General features: G+C 37.2%; 1 protein-coding gene across 4 annotated transcripts in view; it reads right to left on the bottom strand.

Annotated features, from left to right (window-relative positions):
• Positions 1-19,406, bottom strand: part of CenG1A (Centaurin gamma 1A) — a 146,359-nt gene that overhangs the window by 51,488 nt on the left and 75,465 nt on the right. For all 4 annotated transcript variants that reach the window (XM_074182995.1, XM_074182993.1, XM_074182994.1 and 1 more), the window contains one exon: positions 14,001-14,233. In XM_074182995.1, coding sequence (XP_074039096.1) covers positions 14,001-14,233 — 233 coding nt within the window. The remainder of the gene's footprint in view (positions 1-14,000; positions 14,234-19,406) is intronic.

Below are 19,406 nucleotides of genomic sequence, written 5' to 3'. Positions count from 1 at the left end.
CATTTTGCATCACTCATATTACTCAAGATTATTATGTTAAGGATTCACTTCTCTACTGTTCAAGTGCAGGTTTAATTACTGACTGATCAAATTCATCAACTCGCTCAGTAAAAGTACCAATCAATTCAGTTATAACGCTAATTCACATTTCCACATTCCTCAAATCATTTAGTGATGAGTCAGTTTCACAAACTGATTCTGTGTTTATGACTTTGTGATTAATAGACTAATCCTTCTTCACGTAATTCCTCAATTATGGACAATATTTCATTATCGTGGCCGGTATGACCAGCCATTCGTGAACTCCAAAGTAATCGAAGGCGATCAATCAATTCTTCGAGTTTATTCCAATATACATAATCTATATGCTTATTTCTGATATATTTTTTTTGGGTTGGCGGTTTGATCATGCCAGCACCTTCTCTACTAGAGTTTGGCAGAGGGTTTCCATTGGATAATAGTGGTAGAATTATTTCACGATATTTCTTCCAATTATTCGATAGTAGACCCTGTTTTCTTTCATTATATTTATATGCCGCCTTTGTTAATTTGAGTATATCACCATAAGTGCTCATATCGGAAGAGGGAATATTTCCCGATGGTACTTTCATGAATATCAATTTATATAATTTTGGTGTGCCCTGATATGTGGCAATAGTTTTACCATTTTTCTTGAACACAATTTTCTCATCGATAAATTCCACATCAGCTACACCCATTTGTAAATTTCCCGTATCAGTGTTCATGTGTACTCCAAAGACTGTATCGTATGAGGGATTTCCTGATAGTAACTTTTGTATATGCATTTGTACTTCATCACCATTATCAAGTGCATTTGGTGATTCTGAATTTGAAGTTGACAATTGAGAAGATTGATGAGCCTTCGAAAAAGCACCTTCAAATTTTGGTTTCAACTCACTTTTAATTATAGTTTTAGCGGTGAATGGTGTACCACTATCTGTTTTCTGTATAACTCCATTCATTTGAGATAATCCTCCAGTATTGGCAGATATTGCTTTCAATGGTGTTATTATTGGCTCGTAGATTCTCTCGAGTGTTGATTGATCACCTTGGCGACTATTCTTGATATAATTGAATTTCTTTCGAACGGCATCCGTTGCTTCAATTAATTTTCTTTTTAAACATATTTCGTCATCATTTTTCCCCTCCATATTGTTTTCACTCCGAAAATGAGTACAATGAAGTGTTGTCTACACTATCCAGCACTTGAATGAATCAATTATTTCAAGAACGTCAAGGATATATGAAAGCGTCAAATCCTTTTCGATAACGTCCATCTAGCACTTCTCGATCCTTATCAATTACTAAAAATCCATATTTATCTTTCCAACATCTCGCACACATATCTTGAAATTGCTTGAATGTAACATCTGGTGACACATGGTCGGAAAAAATATGATTGAGATTCATATCATCTTGTTTGAACAGCACAATAAAATTTGCATTATCTCGAATCAATTGTTTTGGGACTCGTGAATATGTTTGGGCTAGATAGAAACAATCCACATTTTTATGACGACCCATACTGAAATATGATCGTATAACATCCTGTTTCTCACACATAACATCATCAAAAATGAATATCGAATCCGCTTTGGCATCTGACGGTTCTACTATTTCACCTGCGTTATTGGCGAAGGTGTAAAATCCCAATCCTCTAATTGGAGTTAGCACTTCACGTAAATACTCATATTTAGGTTGATAAAGAGATTTTGAATACAGATAAACATTTGCAAATCGTAATCCTAGAGGATGAGTCAGCAGAGAAATCATAACATTTGTTTTGCCACAATTAGAAGGTCCAATAATCAGTCCGCGAATGGATAGTGGAAGTAAAGATCCATGACGCTGTTTGACACCACTTCCCGATCCACAACCCACTTTTTCATCGAAATTATCGATGGAAAATTGTTGCTTTTGCTGTAGTATGCGCATTGTATGACAGTTGGAGACTATATAAGCAGGGTTCCATATCGATTTCTTTATTTAAATGGGGGTTATGAACCGATGCAGATCTACTAAATTGCATTCGAATAAAGTTGGTAGAGGATTGGTAAATTCACTCATTAATAATCTACCATTCGAATTACACTTACCTGGCTATCAGTATTGCGGTCCCGGCACCAAATTGCAGAAAAGATTGGTGAGAGGTGATCCAGGTGTCAATCAACTGGATGTTGCATGCAAAAAACACGATATTGCATATTCACATAATCCCAACAATCTTGTAGCTAGACACATAGCGGATCAGGAACTTGCTGAAAGTTCTTGGAATCGATTCAAGGCAAAAGACGCTTCTATTGGAGAGAAAGGAGCCGCTTGGCTAATTACAAATATAATGAAGGGAAAACGTCGATTTGGTATGGGTTGCAAGTCACCATCCAAGCCGTCGCGCATACAAAAAAAACGTCCTATCAAGAAAAAAAAAGCTACAAAAAAATTAAAAGATTCTAAGTTAATAGCTTTTGGATCTGGAATCGTTAAGAAAGTGCGCGATGTTTTACACAAAGCGGGAGGAAGTGAATTTATTGTCAAAAATTCTAAAAAAGCAACTGAAATTGCATTAAAAGCTGCACGCAAATATACGCGAGATGCAGGTGGCAAAAAGAGAATTCGCACACCTCGAATCATACCAATTCCTAAAATTGGTGGAATACTACCACTCATTCCAATTTTTGCTGGTTTATCAGCGTTAGGAAGTTTAGCTGGTGCTACAGCTGGCATAACGAAAGCAGTTCAAGCAGCCAGAGCGAGTAGGGAGCAGTTGAGTGAAACAAATCGACATAATAAACACATGGAGGCAATTGCTTTAGGTAAACAAGGGAGTGGTATCTACTTGAAACCTTACCGTAAAGGATTAGGACTATATCTGAAACCTCAAAATCCAAAAAACTCATAGATTTGCTACCTCAAAGAGCTCTCTCCAACATCGACCTCATCTATCACGCTAAGAAAATGATGATTCCATATTTTCGGGGGGTATATATGCGTGATGATTTACCAAAATCAGGACCACGCCGATATGAATCTGCTATAGTAAATCTGGATAGTCGACATGGCCGAGGAACACATTGGGTAGCATACAGAAAAAGCGGCACTTCTGTGAAATATTTTGATAGTTTTGGTGATTTACCCCCTCCCAAAGAATTGATTTACTATTTCTATAAGGGATCAAATTCTATCAATACTATTACTTATAACTATGAGCGTAAACAACAATTCAACACAGTATGGTGTGGTCATTTGTGTTTGAAGTTTCTCCAGAACAAATCATGGAAATAACACCAGCACAGGACAGAAAGAGTATCAAGAGGATGAGTCATTCATTGATCGCATATTCCAGAGCACGCACTTTACGAAAAATGAGTAAAGAACAACTCGCTGATATGCCGAAAGAGGTGTTGATTGGGTGTGCATCACATGAAATTGCATCTGTATGGGATAAGTTACCACAAAACCTACAAAATGATATTGATGTGATGAAGTATCAGTACTGCCAAGAGCATTACAATGATTCCAGCGGCGGCAGCAGCTGTATTTCTGATGTGAATGATGGTCCACCTACAAGAAAAATTTTCTGTTGTTATTGTAAAGTGAATGATGTGAATGTAGTCACACATAGTGATATGGATAGATCGCCGAAAAAGCAACGATTACTCCACAATTTCTGCTGTCAGCAATAAAAAGACTTGAATCAGTGAAAATTCATCAGTCATGTCACGTACGTTTTCATTGTCGGGATACTCTAGCGAGTTGAGCGCCAACTTCTACCCTCCCATCGAATTGGATGCCACCAGTAATTATGGTCTGGGATTACATGGTTTCTACTCTTACAACTCCATATTTAATGTAGATGCTAAGAATAATGTTATCGGCTATTCGCAGACAATAAACTCACCCCCCACTATTATAAAAATTCCACCTGGGGCTTATGAAATTGATGAAATCAATAAGGTGATTCAAAGATTCATCAAATCCAAAGAAGTGAAACTAGAAAATGGGGATGAAGAAAATATCAACGAAGTATTTCTCCTACATGCAAACAACAACACTCTGAAATGCGAAATGCGCTCCAAATATTTCATCAATCTCAAACATGAAAACACCATTGCTGAACTTCTGGGGTTTGATAATAATGTGTTCGGTTGTGGTGAAACACACGAATCAACATTGCCTGTGAATATCAATAAGGTAAGAATAATTCGTGTGGATTGTAATGTTACAGCTGGAGCATATTCAAATGGTGATGAAATCCATAGCATCTTTGAATTTGATATTGATGTAGAGCCCGGTTACAAACTCACCAAAGAGCCACAAAATATTATATATATGCCAATCCAACCTGGGGGTCGTCAGTATCTCGACAATATCACTCTACGCATATTGGATGATAATGGTAAGCTGATCAATTTCAATGGTGAAAAAATAATAGTTAAATTGGAATTGATAAAGCTATAACAATCATCATTTCTCATATGTTGAATCACAACATCAACGACCGTCATAAGTGTATCACAAAAATGAGTGGAGGAAGCATCGATAAGTTTGGTCGCAGAAGTAAGGCTTTTTCAAATACTGTTTTGCGAGGACCACCTGGAGCCGGTTTCAAATTGACTTCCGATGGAAACTTCGATATGGAAAATAAACGTTTGAAAAATATAGCACAACCTGAAGAGAGTACGGATTGTGTTAATCGTGATTATGTTGGTTTTTACATCTCAAAGATTAGAGGAGAAATAGATTCTGACATTGATAAAATTAATTTGAGATTAGATAGAGTAGAAACACATTCCTCATCTGTTAGAAAAGATCTCATTGCGCTTGGACTGAAGTTAGTAGAAACTGTGAGAAATTGTGAGCATATGGAAAAGGATATCAAATCGATGCAATCTGATTTGAAAAAACAACCCTCGATAAGTATCCAAACAATTGACCAAAAACGATGGTGAGCGATGATCATCTGTGAAAAAATCAATATAAAGCTGAAACTGATAAAATAGTAACTCAGTATTTATTACTTCCCAGAGCTGTGCAGATGATAATATTTGATGAAGATATAAACTCTACAAGTATTGTAAAAAAAAATGGGATTGTGCTTTAATAGTCATCGATTGCAGCAGCGGCAGCTGATGAATCAACGTAATGCATTTGGTGGAGAGTATAGTCATGTGCATTTAAAGGAGGGGAAATCTAAAAGTCGATTCATTCCACATATGTTAGCCAAACGGTCAAGATATAGAATAAGTGCTAGTAGCGTGAACTTTCTCAAATCCATTGGTTTGAAGGTGCGATATAAAAAATAGTAATAACATGGCTACCATCACCACAAGTGATAAATTGGAGGTATTCGAAGAGCCAATGTTCGACCATTCCCTCATTAGCCATCATGAGCATACATATAAGCCGTATGGTTCACCATATTACAAAAATTCAGATGAAATAAGAATTCCAATCAATTTTCAAGATCTTATACTGGATATAGCAGACAGTTACATTTATATCGAGGGGAAGTTCACACCATCTGATACCACGAAGCAGTGCTACCTATCCAATAACGCCCTCGCTTTTCTCTTCGATGAAATTCGCTATGAAATGGGGGGTGAACAAGTGGTCGTTGTTCGAAAACCTGGTATAACTACAACAATGAAAACGATGATATCATTCGGACAAACACAAGCAAATTCACTACTACCGATAGGATGGGGTCTTGATGTGAATAAACAAGATATATTGGATTCCGTCAGCAATGTATTCAGCGGCAAATTACCCTTGAAGTATCTCATGGGTTTTGCTGAAGATTACAATAAAGGGATATTGAATGTGAAGCAGGAGCTCATTTTGATTATAGCACGCTCATTCAAAAATTCATTCATAGGAGAAGTTGATGCAGATTTAGAAATCAATAAAATAGAATGGAGAATCAGACACATTGTGCCGGAAGATCGCCAAAAATTGAAACTATTGAATCGCATCAATAAAAATTCTAATAATGCTAAAGTGAAGGTGGCTTATCGTATGTGGGACCTTTATGAATTACCCACACTTCGTGATACATCCTCAGATATATGGGCTGTGAAGACAACCAACAGTCTCGAAAGACCACGATATATCATTATCGGCTTTCAAAATACTAATCAATCCGAAAATATATCAAAAGATGTAACTAAATTCTCACATGTGAATATTAATAATATTCGACTATCTCTGAACTCTGAAGTATATCCATATGAGCGTTGGAATCTGGATTTCGATAAGAAGTTAGACTCATCAGCCTACTATGCATATGAAAACTTCCAACGCAGCTACTACGATAAAATTATGAGTGAGCCGATGATGGATATTGGCAGCTTTCGCAACAATCCACTATTCATCATCGACTGCTCCCATCAACCCGATGCTATGAAGTCATCCACTGTCGACATCAAAATAGAATTTGAAACACGCAAGGTGAAGTTTCCAGCAAACACCAAAGTATATGCACTCATCCTCCACGATGCTGTTTTATCATATAATGCTCTTAACGGCTCTGTTCAGACTGGATTATAATAAGATTGACATGTAATTCATCATGAAATATTCGATAAATAATAAAACAATCAATAATTATTTTTTGTCTTTTATTCACTAGATATAGGCAAATATGCAACATTATTTTATTCATACCATATACAACAGATTTCAATTATTTACATCACCATCAGTTAATGATTCTTCCAGTTGTGGGTTAGGGCTTCGCGGTTCCAATTGATATTTCTCTATAATATTCTGCGGCAGGTATGTGCATATATCGTAAAGAAAATGTTTCAAGTCTGCTTCAATTATTAGCTTACAGAAGTCATCCAAATTCCTGCTTCCATACGAATATTTATGACACAATGCCACACCAAGTTCATACTTTTCACTAAGCTCCAAAAGTTTTCGCACCTCCTCAGCATCATAACATACACTTAAATCATAATTTGATGAATGTAGAGCGTCAAAACTCAGATCAGCCATTTCCCAAGCCATTTTTCTTATGGCAGAATCCAAATCCACAGCTTCCGGCCACTCTTGTGCTGAATATTGCATCCACATATTTGCAGAATGAACAGCTCTGAAAAAACACAAATCACATTCATTAGTTTGGGAGATATATTGTGAATGGAAAAAAAACACTCACTTGAAATTTGACCATGATTGAAGCGAGAGAGTTGATACATATTTCATATAAATAAACCATATTTTCACTATTTACAAAGAGAATAAAGACACAATCAACACCATCAATCTAAAATATCAAATTTTACCAATGAGCGGGTCTTGGCACCAGGATAATCCTGAGAACTTTGACCCATATATGTAAAAATGAATTTAGATTTGGTTGAATTCACTTCACGAATAATGTCCTCTGTGAATTGCTCTGTGACACGTTTTGGTAGCCACGATTTGAAGGAAGTATTACTTTCCTCATCCAATAAAACTACTTGGATGGATTTACCATATCGTGTAGAAAGCATAGTCATTTTTTCAATTTTATAACCCTTATCGACAATCAATGATGTTATGGATCTCTGCTCTAAAACTTCATTTTGTTGATTAATTGCAAAATTAATCTTTTCAATGTCAAATTTCAAATTATCCATTTCAAAAAAAATAGTGAAAATTACAGTTTAAGAATATAAAAAATATGTTCACCTCTATGACGATGTCAACACTCACTACTTGGATTGCTAGTTACTTCTCGTTATCACCTTGAAACTCAACAAATACTAATCACCTATTCGAACACTTGAGATTATATGAACTGAATGTGAAAGTATGAAACTCCATACTTATAGAAAAATTATCAGGAGGGAAGGGGTTCAAGGTTACATCTTCTTTATATTTGAGCTCATGTATCAAGGGCAAAGCCGGGTGTCTATCCACACTTTGTGTTTAAGGTCATATGACGTGTTCCGAGGTCAATATCGATCAGAATTTTCTCCCAAGGTCATATGACGTGTTCGTAGCTCGAAATCGCTTAGGAAATTTCCAAGGTCATGTGACCATGCAAGGCCAAATCATAGCTGTACAGTAAAAAGCGGTTCACGGTCATGACATCACACACATCTCAATGCCAGTCATGGGCGGAGAGTAAAAAAGGGGTTTCACCTCATCATGTTACACACAACTCAAGGTCAACTCATAGGCAGAGAATAAAAAAACGAATCAAGGTCACAGTCAGTGGTGTGTATCTGGGGGGGCATACCCTTGGGAGGAGGTCCAGACCCGTCTTTTCCCCTCTACTGCCCCACTTGAGAAAATGTCACATTTTCTGATAAACCTTGTATACAAATGAAAGAATCTGGTAACCGAAGGCTGCATTTTAGGTTTCAGTTTTTGCTAAACTTCTGTATGAAGAATAACTTTTCCCTAAAATCGATAAAAAAATGTTTTCCATTTGGTTTCATCTCAATAAGACATATTGTATGTTTTTTTTCTGAACATTCTCACTTGCCTTATATCTTTTAATTGGCATGTGAAAGATTTCAGCGATTAAATAAGCATTTCATAAAACTCTTTTTGATGATTGGCATCTCTTCAAAACACTGCATTACTATGACGTGTTGTTTTTTTCAAGAATATATTTTCCTGCCGACCGTCAGATCATGTCTTTGTTTTTAACCGTACTGGAAACCGAGATTATTACAAGCTCTTCCTCAGATTATGTGATAAACCACGACAAAGGAATATAAATATAACAAACTCCATTTATGAAAGCATCGCATTTGTACCAGTTTAGAGCAACATAAGTCACGACTATTAAAGTTATTATACCCTGTTTCCTTTGAATTTTCCGTGCCGTGTTCCTCATATATTCCACGACCTAACAATGTTCACTTGTGGATGTTTCATTCGGTGGCTGCTATATTTAATTTGAAAAAGAAAATCTCAAAAATATATACTCTGAAAAGTGTTGCAGATGTTGATAATTTCGAGGATGTAAAATTTAATAGGCTTTTAGGACTTTTTTTCCTTTTCGAGTCGGTCCCGGAAATCAATCAACCAATCATCCATACACGAGTTCTGTTCAAAAAAGAAGGTTAATTTTTTTATGTTGGTACACTCGTCTCGAAATATGTTCACAGTTTCAGCTGTTGAGCATGGCTTTTTTCTTGGTCAGAGGCTAGAAGAAGTGTTGCCATGCAATTTTTTCGTAAACTTTTAACATGATGCGTGTGGCAGCGAAGTTCGTTCCAAAATTGCTGAATTTTGACCAAAATAATCGTGTAAAAACCATCGTTCAGGAATTGTTGAAGGCCGTCGTAGTTAGGAACGGCATCCAACGTTTCGCCAGCACGAGTGGTTGGCTTCTTCAGAGGTTTATTCATCTTGATGATTCACCGATGACTGGTGATTTCTAGTTCGTAGGTTGTATTTATATTGACACAGGTAGTCCGCCTCTCTTGTTGATGCGTTGCTATTGACCGAAGTGTTATTACCTGTTAATGACGAAAAATTGCATTGCCCTGTTGCCACTTTAACATCTTTCAGTATAGAATTCCAAATCCTGTTGAGCTTCACCACCTCCTCTTTTCTGTTGTAGTTTTTCGTATGTTTATGGATTTCTATGGCTTCCCGTACAAGCCGACTGTCGTATCCATCATCGGGGACCAGTAGTTTCACATCTTCAAATAGTATCGTGTTATCTCCTTCACTAAGTGCGTGTTCCGCTACTGCCGATTTGTCTTTTTGACCTAATCTACAGTTTCTCCGATGTTCATTCAGTCTTGTACCCATGGATCTTTTGGTGGTACCAATATAAACTTTTCCGCAGGTGCACGGTATACGATATACCCCCGCAGCTGATAGGGGATCTCTTCCCTAAGATTTTTCCGATTCTGTCTGTTACCGTAGAGATGTACGGTAGAAATGCACGTGCAACCGTTTCCTCCTTATTTTGACTTGTAGAAGTCTTTAGTTTCATGACCTTTTAGATTTCGGTTACACTGTATCCATTCGATCTTAAAGCCACTTGAAGATGATCCAATTCTTCTTGGAGGTGTTCCGATTCACATATTCCACGGGCACGTTCCGTCAGGGTGTTGAAATTCCCCGCTTTTGACTTGGATGGTGGTTCGAAAGTGCATGCAGATATCAGTCCGTATGTGTCGATTTTCGATACACTTTATGAGTTAGTCGTGTGCCGCCACGCCTTTCAATGAGTATCCGTTGTTCCATATGGTGAACCAGATTTGCCTAAAAAAGTTATTCTGGTGACGAATCTTGGGTATATAGTTATGACATGGAAATCAAAGTCCAATCGTCCCAATAGAGTACAGGAGAGCCACGACTAAAAGAGCACGCCAAGTACGATCAAATGCTCACTGTTTTCTTCGATTACCGTGACGTAGTGCATCAGGAGTTCTTGCCACATGGTTCTATGATCAATAAGTAATATCATCTTGAAGTATTATAGAAAAACAATTCATGACTTTTGCATCACGGTAATGCACCTGCTCACTCGTCATTGGTTGTTCCTAATTTTTGGCCAGAAACAACACACTAATCATGCTTCAGCCATCGAATTCACCAGATTTGGCACCCTGAGATTTTTTCCTGTTTCTAAGATTGAAGAGACTCATAAAAATACTGCATTTTGCGACGATTGAGAAGAAAAAACCCGAGTCTCTAAAGAGTTCAAAGACATACTAAAAATTGCATTTCAGAATTGCTTGGAGGATTGTAAAAACCCCGGCATAAGTGTATTATATCTGGAGGGAGCTATATTGAAGAGGATAAAATAGAAATTGAAGATTACATACATATGTTCAGAGAAATATGAAAATTCACCTCATTTTCTGAACAGACTTCGTATGTTTTCAATCGGTCATCAGAATATTTCACAATTTCCAAGTGACAGATGAGTTGATGAATAAATGTGAAGACAAGCAGACGTGGTCCCTTAAAAGATCCCTCTTGACGACGAGTGATGCAACTCTATCGTCTTTTCTATCAAAAAGTTCTGAAAGTTACACCCTCTTACGTTATTTTTCTTCCGACCTTGATAATTTGTTCCTTTAAAAAGTTACGAAAGGAGGGACTATTGGCATCCACACTGTATATAATATAAAGGGGAAAAATTGTATTCAGTGACACCATTTTAACTCAAGAACGGCTGGATCGATTTTCTCAGTTTTTGATTCGTTAGATTTGTTTCCGCTCGCAATAGCAGAATGATTTATTGAAGTAGAAGTAGAAAGCCAAAAGTATTCCTTCCTAAAATTGATTTCTCCTAAAAATATACCACTTTCAATTTAGATAATTGAAGAAAAAAGTTATATTGACTGCGGAATATTGCGAAAAAAAATCTTCTACTGTTATTTGTAACAGTCTACTTTCTTTCTGACACAATATCTACCGCAAAGTATATAGAAGACCTGGCAATACTGGCCATGTTAATATGGCTCAGTTTCTTACTACACAAATAAAAGTTAACGTAACTCACTTAAGAACTCAACACTTCATTTTTAATAATTCTAAGATAGTATGAAGTTCACCGGGACAGCCTGCGAGTAAATAAGATTAAGCAGACGACATTGGCCCTTCGAGCCGGATTTGAAACTCTTCCTATAGTTTGTTATGCCACTGTGAAATGCCGTAAAAAACTGAATCTCCACCGATGATATTCGTGACTCGCTTTTCTTCTCTCTAAAATAAATCTCCGACCTATCTGACGGATCCGACGCATAACATTATGGCTTGTCTTGTCGTCGTTTATCATAAAATCAGAACAACGACGTACATCATTCTCGACGACGGAGATGGATGCATACCTACACCGTATAAAGTGGTCGGCTTCGACAAGTCTATTAATGATTAATTGTACTATCGGTCATTATTACCGTTAGCTGATTACAAAGAAAAATGCGGTTCAATGTTCCTGCGTGGAACGTGACGATTTTTTATTGGACGCCAGTGCGCGGTATAAAAATAAAGTAATGCAAAACGTGTTCATTTTTGGCTTATACAATGGCAGCCAGGAAAGGCATTCGGACACGTCAAGTTTCTCAATATGTTATACAGTGTGGTCCATATTTGATTGCTTCTTTATCACTATTTTTGAATAGCCAGCGGTATGAGGTGAAAAGTGGCTCAGTCATTAAAAGTCAAAATATAAGTCAAATTAATTGAAAAGAGTGAAAAATACAATGTTAATTTTTTGAATAACCTATATGTGTGTTAGGAATCACAAGTTGAAAGGTAAGACCTCGTTAGTCCTTAGCTCGCACAAGTTTCGACTTTTGAGAGTTGTCGTTCGTAGAGGGCGACAGCTGGTTAACGGAAAAATAGATTTTAACAGTTTTTTTTAAGATATGTACATAACGGTTATCAACTTCCTAAGGTTTTTTTTACTCTTTGTGGTTTTTGTACACATTCTCGAGTTTGCCTCACGGATACTGAAAACCACAACGAAGTGATTACTATAGTTTTCCTTTACTGATGTCTTTTATTTTCCTACAGATTTCCTGTATCAGCGCATGGAATGCAGTTTGACCCCCCGAGATCCATTGTAAACTGGATGAAAAAGGAAAACTACGGAAAAATTCCATGTACTCGTCATCAAAAAACTTACAGAAAACTAGGTCACACATACTGATCGATATCTCGACAAGAATTCAAACCACCATCCTGGTCAAAAACGTGCTATAATGAAAACTATTGTGGATTGGGCCAACAGAATTTGTGTGCAATATCTTGAAAAACTGGAAAACTTTGTCATGCATACCATACTCTACAGGCCAAAGGTTTTGCAACGAAAGAATTCAAACATGCTCTTCATCCTTGAAGAAGTACTCTTCGATTGTTACCACGATTCAGCCATCAATGGTTGGCACAGACAATTTGCCTCACATGAATAATGTCACGGACCGTATTGGAAAACTGTTTTGACAGATCGGTCAAGGACAAAACATAACATCTGACATTCGCCGGTGTTTACAGAATTCCTTTTTCCTGTACTTCAGTTAACATTGAAACTACTAAAAGAAGTATTAACACCAAGAACACAAGCGTAACTGCCACCTCATGCAACCGGAGAAATCCGCAGTTACAGAACGCCTAGCAGAAACATACCACGTGATAAAATACGAAGTAACAGCTGTCCTGAGTAGTTCAACGCATTACCGTGCACTACTTCATAGGGACGCCACTGGGATCTATAACTATCTCAACAATTTCAACAGAAACTAACGGGTCAACAGAATACGGTATCCACTACCTAAGAGGATCAGAAATGAACTAGAATACAACTCCGATAAACATCCCACTGGCAGCCCACCAACGTGGACTAATCAGAACTTGATGGCAAAAGTGCGGACCAATCAGGAGTGAAAAGTCGCATGGATATCCTCACCACCATCCTCACCATACTCCACCACCATCGTCAACATCACCCCCACCACCTTCTAAAATTATAAATACGAATGAATACGGAGCTTGCCGGTCAGTCGTTGCAAAAACTTCGAGACATAACCTTCGTTCTCGAGTCAACGCATATACCACTGATGATGTCTGCAGCAATAGCAGATGAAACGTTTGGTACTACCAGTTCCACTGCCTACCATGCCGGATTCTGTTCTCTTTAATCACGATCCCGGCCGTTAAAACCTATGTTCTTACAGTATCTATAACTATTTTATAAAAATCACAAGTTCAGTTTGAAATAGACAAATTAGCTATGGAAAAATTCATTTCTGAGAGACGCTCCCTCTACACAGCATGTGTCGTAACATTATTGAGTTTATAACATATTAAACATTCTCAGTGTGTGTACTCAGTGTTTACTGACAAATAAAAATTCAGACTTTACTTAAGTAGTGTGAGGTCAATTTTATAGTATCATTACTCAGCAATCTCAACTTAAACTATTGATAAAGTTTCAGATGAAGGAATGAAGAAAATGTGACAAGAATAATCACATCTTTATATTTCTTCGTTGTTCAAAAACCATTCCTCACCTGTAACTCCGGAGGTCCACCCTCATCTCTGATCAACAGCAGATAACTGTGATTGTCAACAACGATTTCTTTTTTGAAGCGACCACCTTCAGGCGACTCTTCCTGCATGTAAGAGCCGGTGAGGTAACGGTGCACCAGGGCGGATTTGCCGGACGATAGGGAGCCTACAATGCCCAATCGCAAGTCCGGCACTGTGCGGGACAGAGTCCATTCTTGCGAGTTGACGAAGGAATCTGAAAAAAAAAAGCGTGAGTACTTGAAAGAATGTCAAGTGACCTTAGGTGCCACCCTGGATTGTGCTAATAATAGTAATTATTGAGTTGGGCTAGGTATACATTTATATATCTGAATCAAATAGAAAAATGTCACTTAAAGTCTGATTGTGTCGGAAAGAACATGTGAAACAAGAATTCGATTTTTTTTTATAAACCTTAAACATAACATCAGATATTCCAGATCTCTCTATGAGTGTTTGTGAGTTCATAGATAAATGACAGTCAGTATACCAAATAGTGATAAAGAATAAGAATAAATAAAATAAAAATTAATTATGTGTTAGCATTATTAAAAATACCAAAAACAATCAAATCGAAATATTTGATTGAGTTAGTTAGGAAACAGAAGAAATTTAAAAAAAAAGAAATTGGGCAAAAACTAATAAACAAAAATTGAAAGAACGCTAATTTGTGAAGAAAACAAATTATCGTAATATGAAATGATTATATTATTATTACTATGGATTAAATAATAAGTGAAATTTCAAATACATACAAACCATATAAAAGTGAAATACAAACAATGAGATAAAATAATTACGATAAATGATGAAAAAAAGGCAAAATAAAAAAATTATTTCAAGTTACCTCACGACGTTTCGTTTGTTAGTATCTACAATCGCCATCACTAGTTATCACCCGAAAACCATTGTATTTTTATCATTCAATGATTGATTTTGATTATTTCATTCTATTGTATTACAATTTCACTTTTTTATTGTTCATATATATAATTGACAGTTTACTGATTGTTCAATCCATTATTAGTTGATTTTTTTATTTTTACAAATTAGCATTGTTCAACTTTTTTTAGTATTTCAATGATGTTCTATAAACAAATAAAACAACATTTTACAAACTGTTTTAATCTTTCTCTTTGAAGATGATCACTTGGTGATCGAAACACGTGTCGAGGTGTTAAAAATAACGATTTGGTGTGGGGAAAAAACTCAAGTATTATTCAATATATTTAAAAAAATTACTGTAATTTCAAATTGAATGTGTTGTGTTGAAATGCATCACGGTCTCAAGCACCTAGCACCAATCACTACATTTGGTGGATCAAGAGCCTGTATAGCCATTCCCGACGGAGCCATGAAGGTGTCCAAGACCTGCCCTGGCAGGCTATAACTGGGTACCCAATTGAAGCTCATATGAACAAGCCAAAATTCATGTTTTCGTAATCTGAATGAAGTCTTCTATGTAATTGAAGAATACTCCAGAAGTCAAATGATTTTTGTAGTTTTGATTTGTATTTTCTGCTTTACAAGTTCCAACTCGTTGACAGATTTTTAATCAATACGTTCCAAATCCAAGTCAAGTCTTATATAAAACCACTTCAATCTCCATTATCTCGAGATTAGTAACCATACTGGAAAGGTTCTATCCACAAACATTCTCTCTTGTGGACAATTAATCAGTTCAACTCTCTTCACCTCCACTTCACTTATCTAAGAGAGTATATCAATGTATAACTATAACTCTGTTCTCTAGTGCTTTCTAGCGTAGAAACAGTTTTGTCTGGCTTTATCTGGTGCCATCTTCGCCACACCGTCAGCGGTCATCGAAATCCTTCTAGACGTACCTCCTCTTCACACATTTCTGGGGAGAGACACATTGTGCATTGTACTGGTTGACATTAAAAGCTGTGGCATTCTGAAAATGACCTCCGACTCAATGCCTTCACTAGGAAATGACTCTGGGTGTTTCAACTCCACTTTCGTTTAAAGCTCAAGTTATTCAATTTGCAGTGGAAAATATCTAAGTATTATCCCCGATCAAAACTCACCTTAAATGCTCACTTGTAAAAGGTTTCTGCACAAAGTCAGATCATCCCTGAGGACAAAGAATCTGTGAAAAATCTTGGGTTTCAGGTGTCAAACAAGTCTATTGGATGAACGATTGACAGACCAATTGCCTGGTGTTCGAAAACTTCACAGCAACTGCTCAGGCGAAGCTCTCGAGACAGCCTTGCCTGTCTATCTCCGGTGCCATCAGCAACAGAGATAGTCCAGGCTATAGAAATTTTTCTAGACTCAACTCCTTCCACATTCCTCTTGAGAGAGAGGCTAGATGGACAACAAATACAATTGTGCATATTGCCAATTACTCAAAACAGACTTATGTATGCGGAGTGTAGCAAACTACTGTTCGACATTGAAAATCAGAGTATTCTGAGAATAACCTTTGACCTGGTGCCTCAAACAATCTATTACGACCTGCATTATACAATCAATCTCAATCCAGAGTCACAAAGACTGGATTCTCTGGAAGGGGAAATACTAAGAACATATGTTGGTTCACATATAGATCGAAATTATCTTTGGATTCCGGTGCAATTTATAATTATAAATCGATAATAAGATTCTTAGAGACTGGACGGTTCTGGAAGGATTCGACTCACACCATGCAACGTCCAAGTTGATATTGAACTGCCAAAAAACTCTCCATTAGAAAAACTCAACAAATTGTCTCTGGATTGGATTCCTGGCACAATGTACTGGAAGGTTATGGAGCTGCTGACCTCCTGATAAGAGATTTATATCAGATTTTATGCCTTCAAATGCAACTGTACCTACAACCTAAACCACAGCCCTTCTGAAGGAAAATACGCCTATTTGTTCTTTAGAGTATAAAAGTAGCTGATGAAATGGAAAAAAGTTCTACTCTTTGAGACAATTGGTAAAAGTTCCATACCGAGACTTGCGTAAAAAATCTGTCAATGATTGGGTACTCAAAGGGGTGCTGAGCCCAGGGCCCCATGGTTTTCGTCTTTGAAGAGGCATCAGTTTTTCAGGATCTCCAGGTATCTGGAGATAATCAATACACGCTGTATACCGAGTCTTGTGTAAAAACTCTGTCGAAGGTTGGGTTCTCAAAGGGATGCTGAATGCAGGGCAGATGGTTTTCAAATTTATAAAATTCTCTGGGAACGAAATTTGACGCTCTGCCTTTTCCATGAAAGAGTTGCGAGCTCTGCCCAGTTTGGGGTGAGTGCTGTTTTTCCACCAATTATTATCATATCCAAACAATCATTGCTCCAAACACTAAAACTGCAACATTCTTCTAGGCGCGTGTTTCACTAAATGAGTTGGCGTCTGGGAAAGATGAAGTAGACCTATTATATTATTACACAACACAACAAAGTTTTTGTTTCGGGGTTGAAATTAGATGATTTTAATGTATTTCCACGTGTTAAAACCGAAAGTGACCATAAAAATTATATATTAGCTCTTGTTTTCAAGATATAGTATCATTATATTATATATATGTATATTGAGTTTTCAACAAATGAAATATTTCATCACCAACAGTTGGTACACATGTTTGTTTACATAACACCCCTCTCATCAACTGTTCTTAAGTAGTAAACATAACCTATGTGAGTTTGTCAATTGTACGCACGTGGTTGCTATTGAAATTATCGTGTGAAGTTGATTTTTAAATTAATTTAAGTGCTGATCTGAAATGCCTCGAAAGTGTGTGGATTCTGTCGATAGCTTTTGCTATATATGTGGTGAAATAACATTTAAGGCTCAGAAACGTAAAATGACACCTATCGTTAAGACAGCCTATGAACATTATTTTGGTGTGAAAGTTGGGGACCAAGATAAATCATGGGCTCCTCATATATGTTGTAATTCTTGTTCCGTCATATTGCGAGAGTGGCTGAAAAATAAAAACCGGGCAATGGCTTTTGCAGTACCTATGGTTTGGCGTGAGCCTACCAATCATACAGACGACTGTTATTTCTGCTTAACTCCTCCCATTAAGCAAGGTTTATCTATGAAGAAAAGAGGAACGGTTAAATACCCTAATCTCCCATCTGCTCTTCGGCCTGTACCACACTCAGACAATTTGCCAGTCCCTTCTCCACCCCAAAACTATGAAATTTTAGAGGAAGGTGATGAAGACTGTTTAGAAGGAACAACCCATCCTTCTACATCCTATGACCCTGATTTTGAGGTAAGCGATAGGTCTAGTGATCCGCACAGAATTAGTCAAGCAGAGTTGAGTGACCTTATAAGAGATCTTCGCTTGTCTAAGGAAAAGGCTGAGCTGTTAGGGTCAAGACTACAACAGTGGAATCTTCTAAAACATGATGTGAAAATATCTCAGTACAGACAGCGTTAAAAAGATTTGCTTCCTTTTTTTGAGAAAAAAGAAAACCTCGTAGTTTGTTCTGATGTTAATGGTTTGATGGACTGCTTGAATTTGGATCACACTCCATATGAATGGAGACTGTTTATAGACTCTTCAAAACTAAGCTTAAAAGCTGTACTTCTGCATAATGGAAATCAGCTACCCTCTATTCCTATAGGTCATGCAGTTCACATGAAGGAAACGTATATAAATATGAAAACACTTCTCCAATCAATCAAATATGAACAACACAAGTGGCACATCTGTGGTGATCTGAAAGTCATTGCTATACTCCTAGGAATGCAATTAGGGTTCACCAAGTACTGTTGTTTTTTGTGTCTGTGGGACAGTCGGGATAGAAAATCTCACTATAAAAAAATGAACTGGCCTACACGAGACCTAAACCCTAATGAGAAAAATGTAGTTTACGAGCCTCTTGTAGATCCTAAGGATGTTCTCCTTCCCCCATTAGATATTAAGTTGGGACTAATGAAAAACTTTGTGAAGGCCATGGACCTGGAAGGACAAGCTTTTAAGTACTTGAGAGCAAAGTTTCCCAGGTTGAGTGATGCTAAAGTCAAGGAAGGCATCTTTATTGGGCCTCAAATCCGTGAAATCGTAAATGATCCTGCTTTTGACATGATTTTAACAGGAAATGAAAAAAGAGCCTGGGAAGCCTTTAAGGGGGTTGTACATGGGTTTTTAGGTAACAAAAGCATTGGTTAAAGAGCTTCTTCAAGCTTACCAACTTGGATGCAACATGTCCTTAAAAATTCATTTTCTTCACTCTCATCTTAATTTCTTCCTACAAAACTGTGGAGCTGTGAGTGACGAACATGGAGAAAGATTCCATCAAGACATTGCCTTAATGGAACAGAGGTATCAGGGCCGTTGGAATGAAGCAATGCTTGCAGACTACTGCTGGTCTGTGTGTAGGGATGCTCCAGAAGTGTTTTATAAAAGACAAGCTAAACGACACCGATCTTAC

This window comes from Leptinotarsa decemlineata, unplaced genomic scaffold (assembly GCF_025532065.1).
Source record: "Leptinotarsa decemlineata unplaced genomic scaffold, Ldec_3_MD MMD2_tig00026330_RagTag_RagTag, whole genome shotgun sequence".
Taxonomy (NCBI): Eukaryota; Metazoa; Arthropoda; class Insecta; order Coleoptera; family Chrysomelidae; genus Leptinotarsa; species Leptinotarsa decemlineata.
This window is presented reverse-complemented; position numbering and strand designations above follow the sequence as displayed.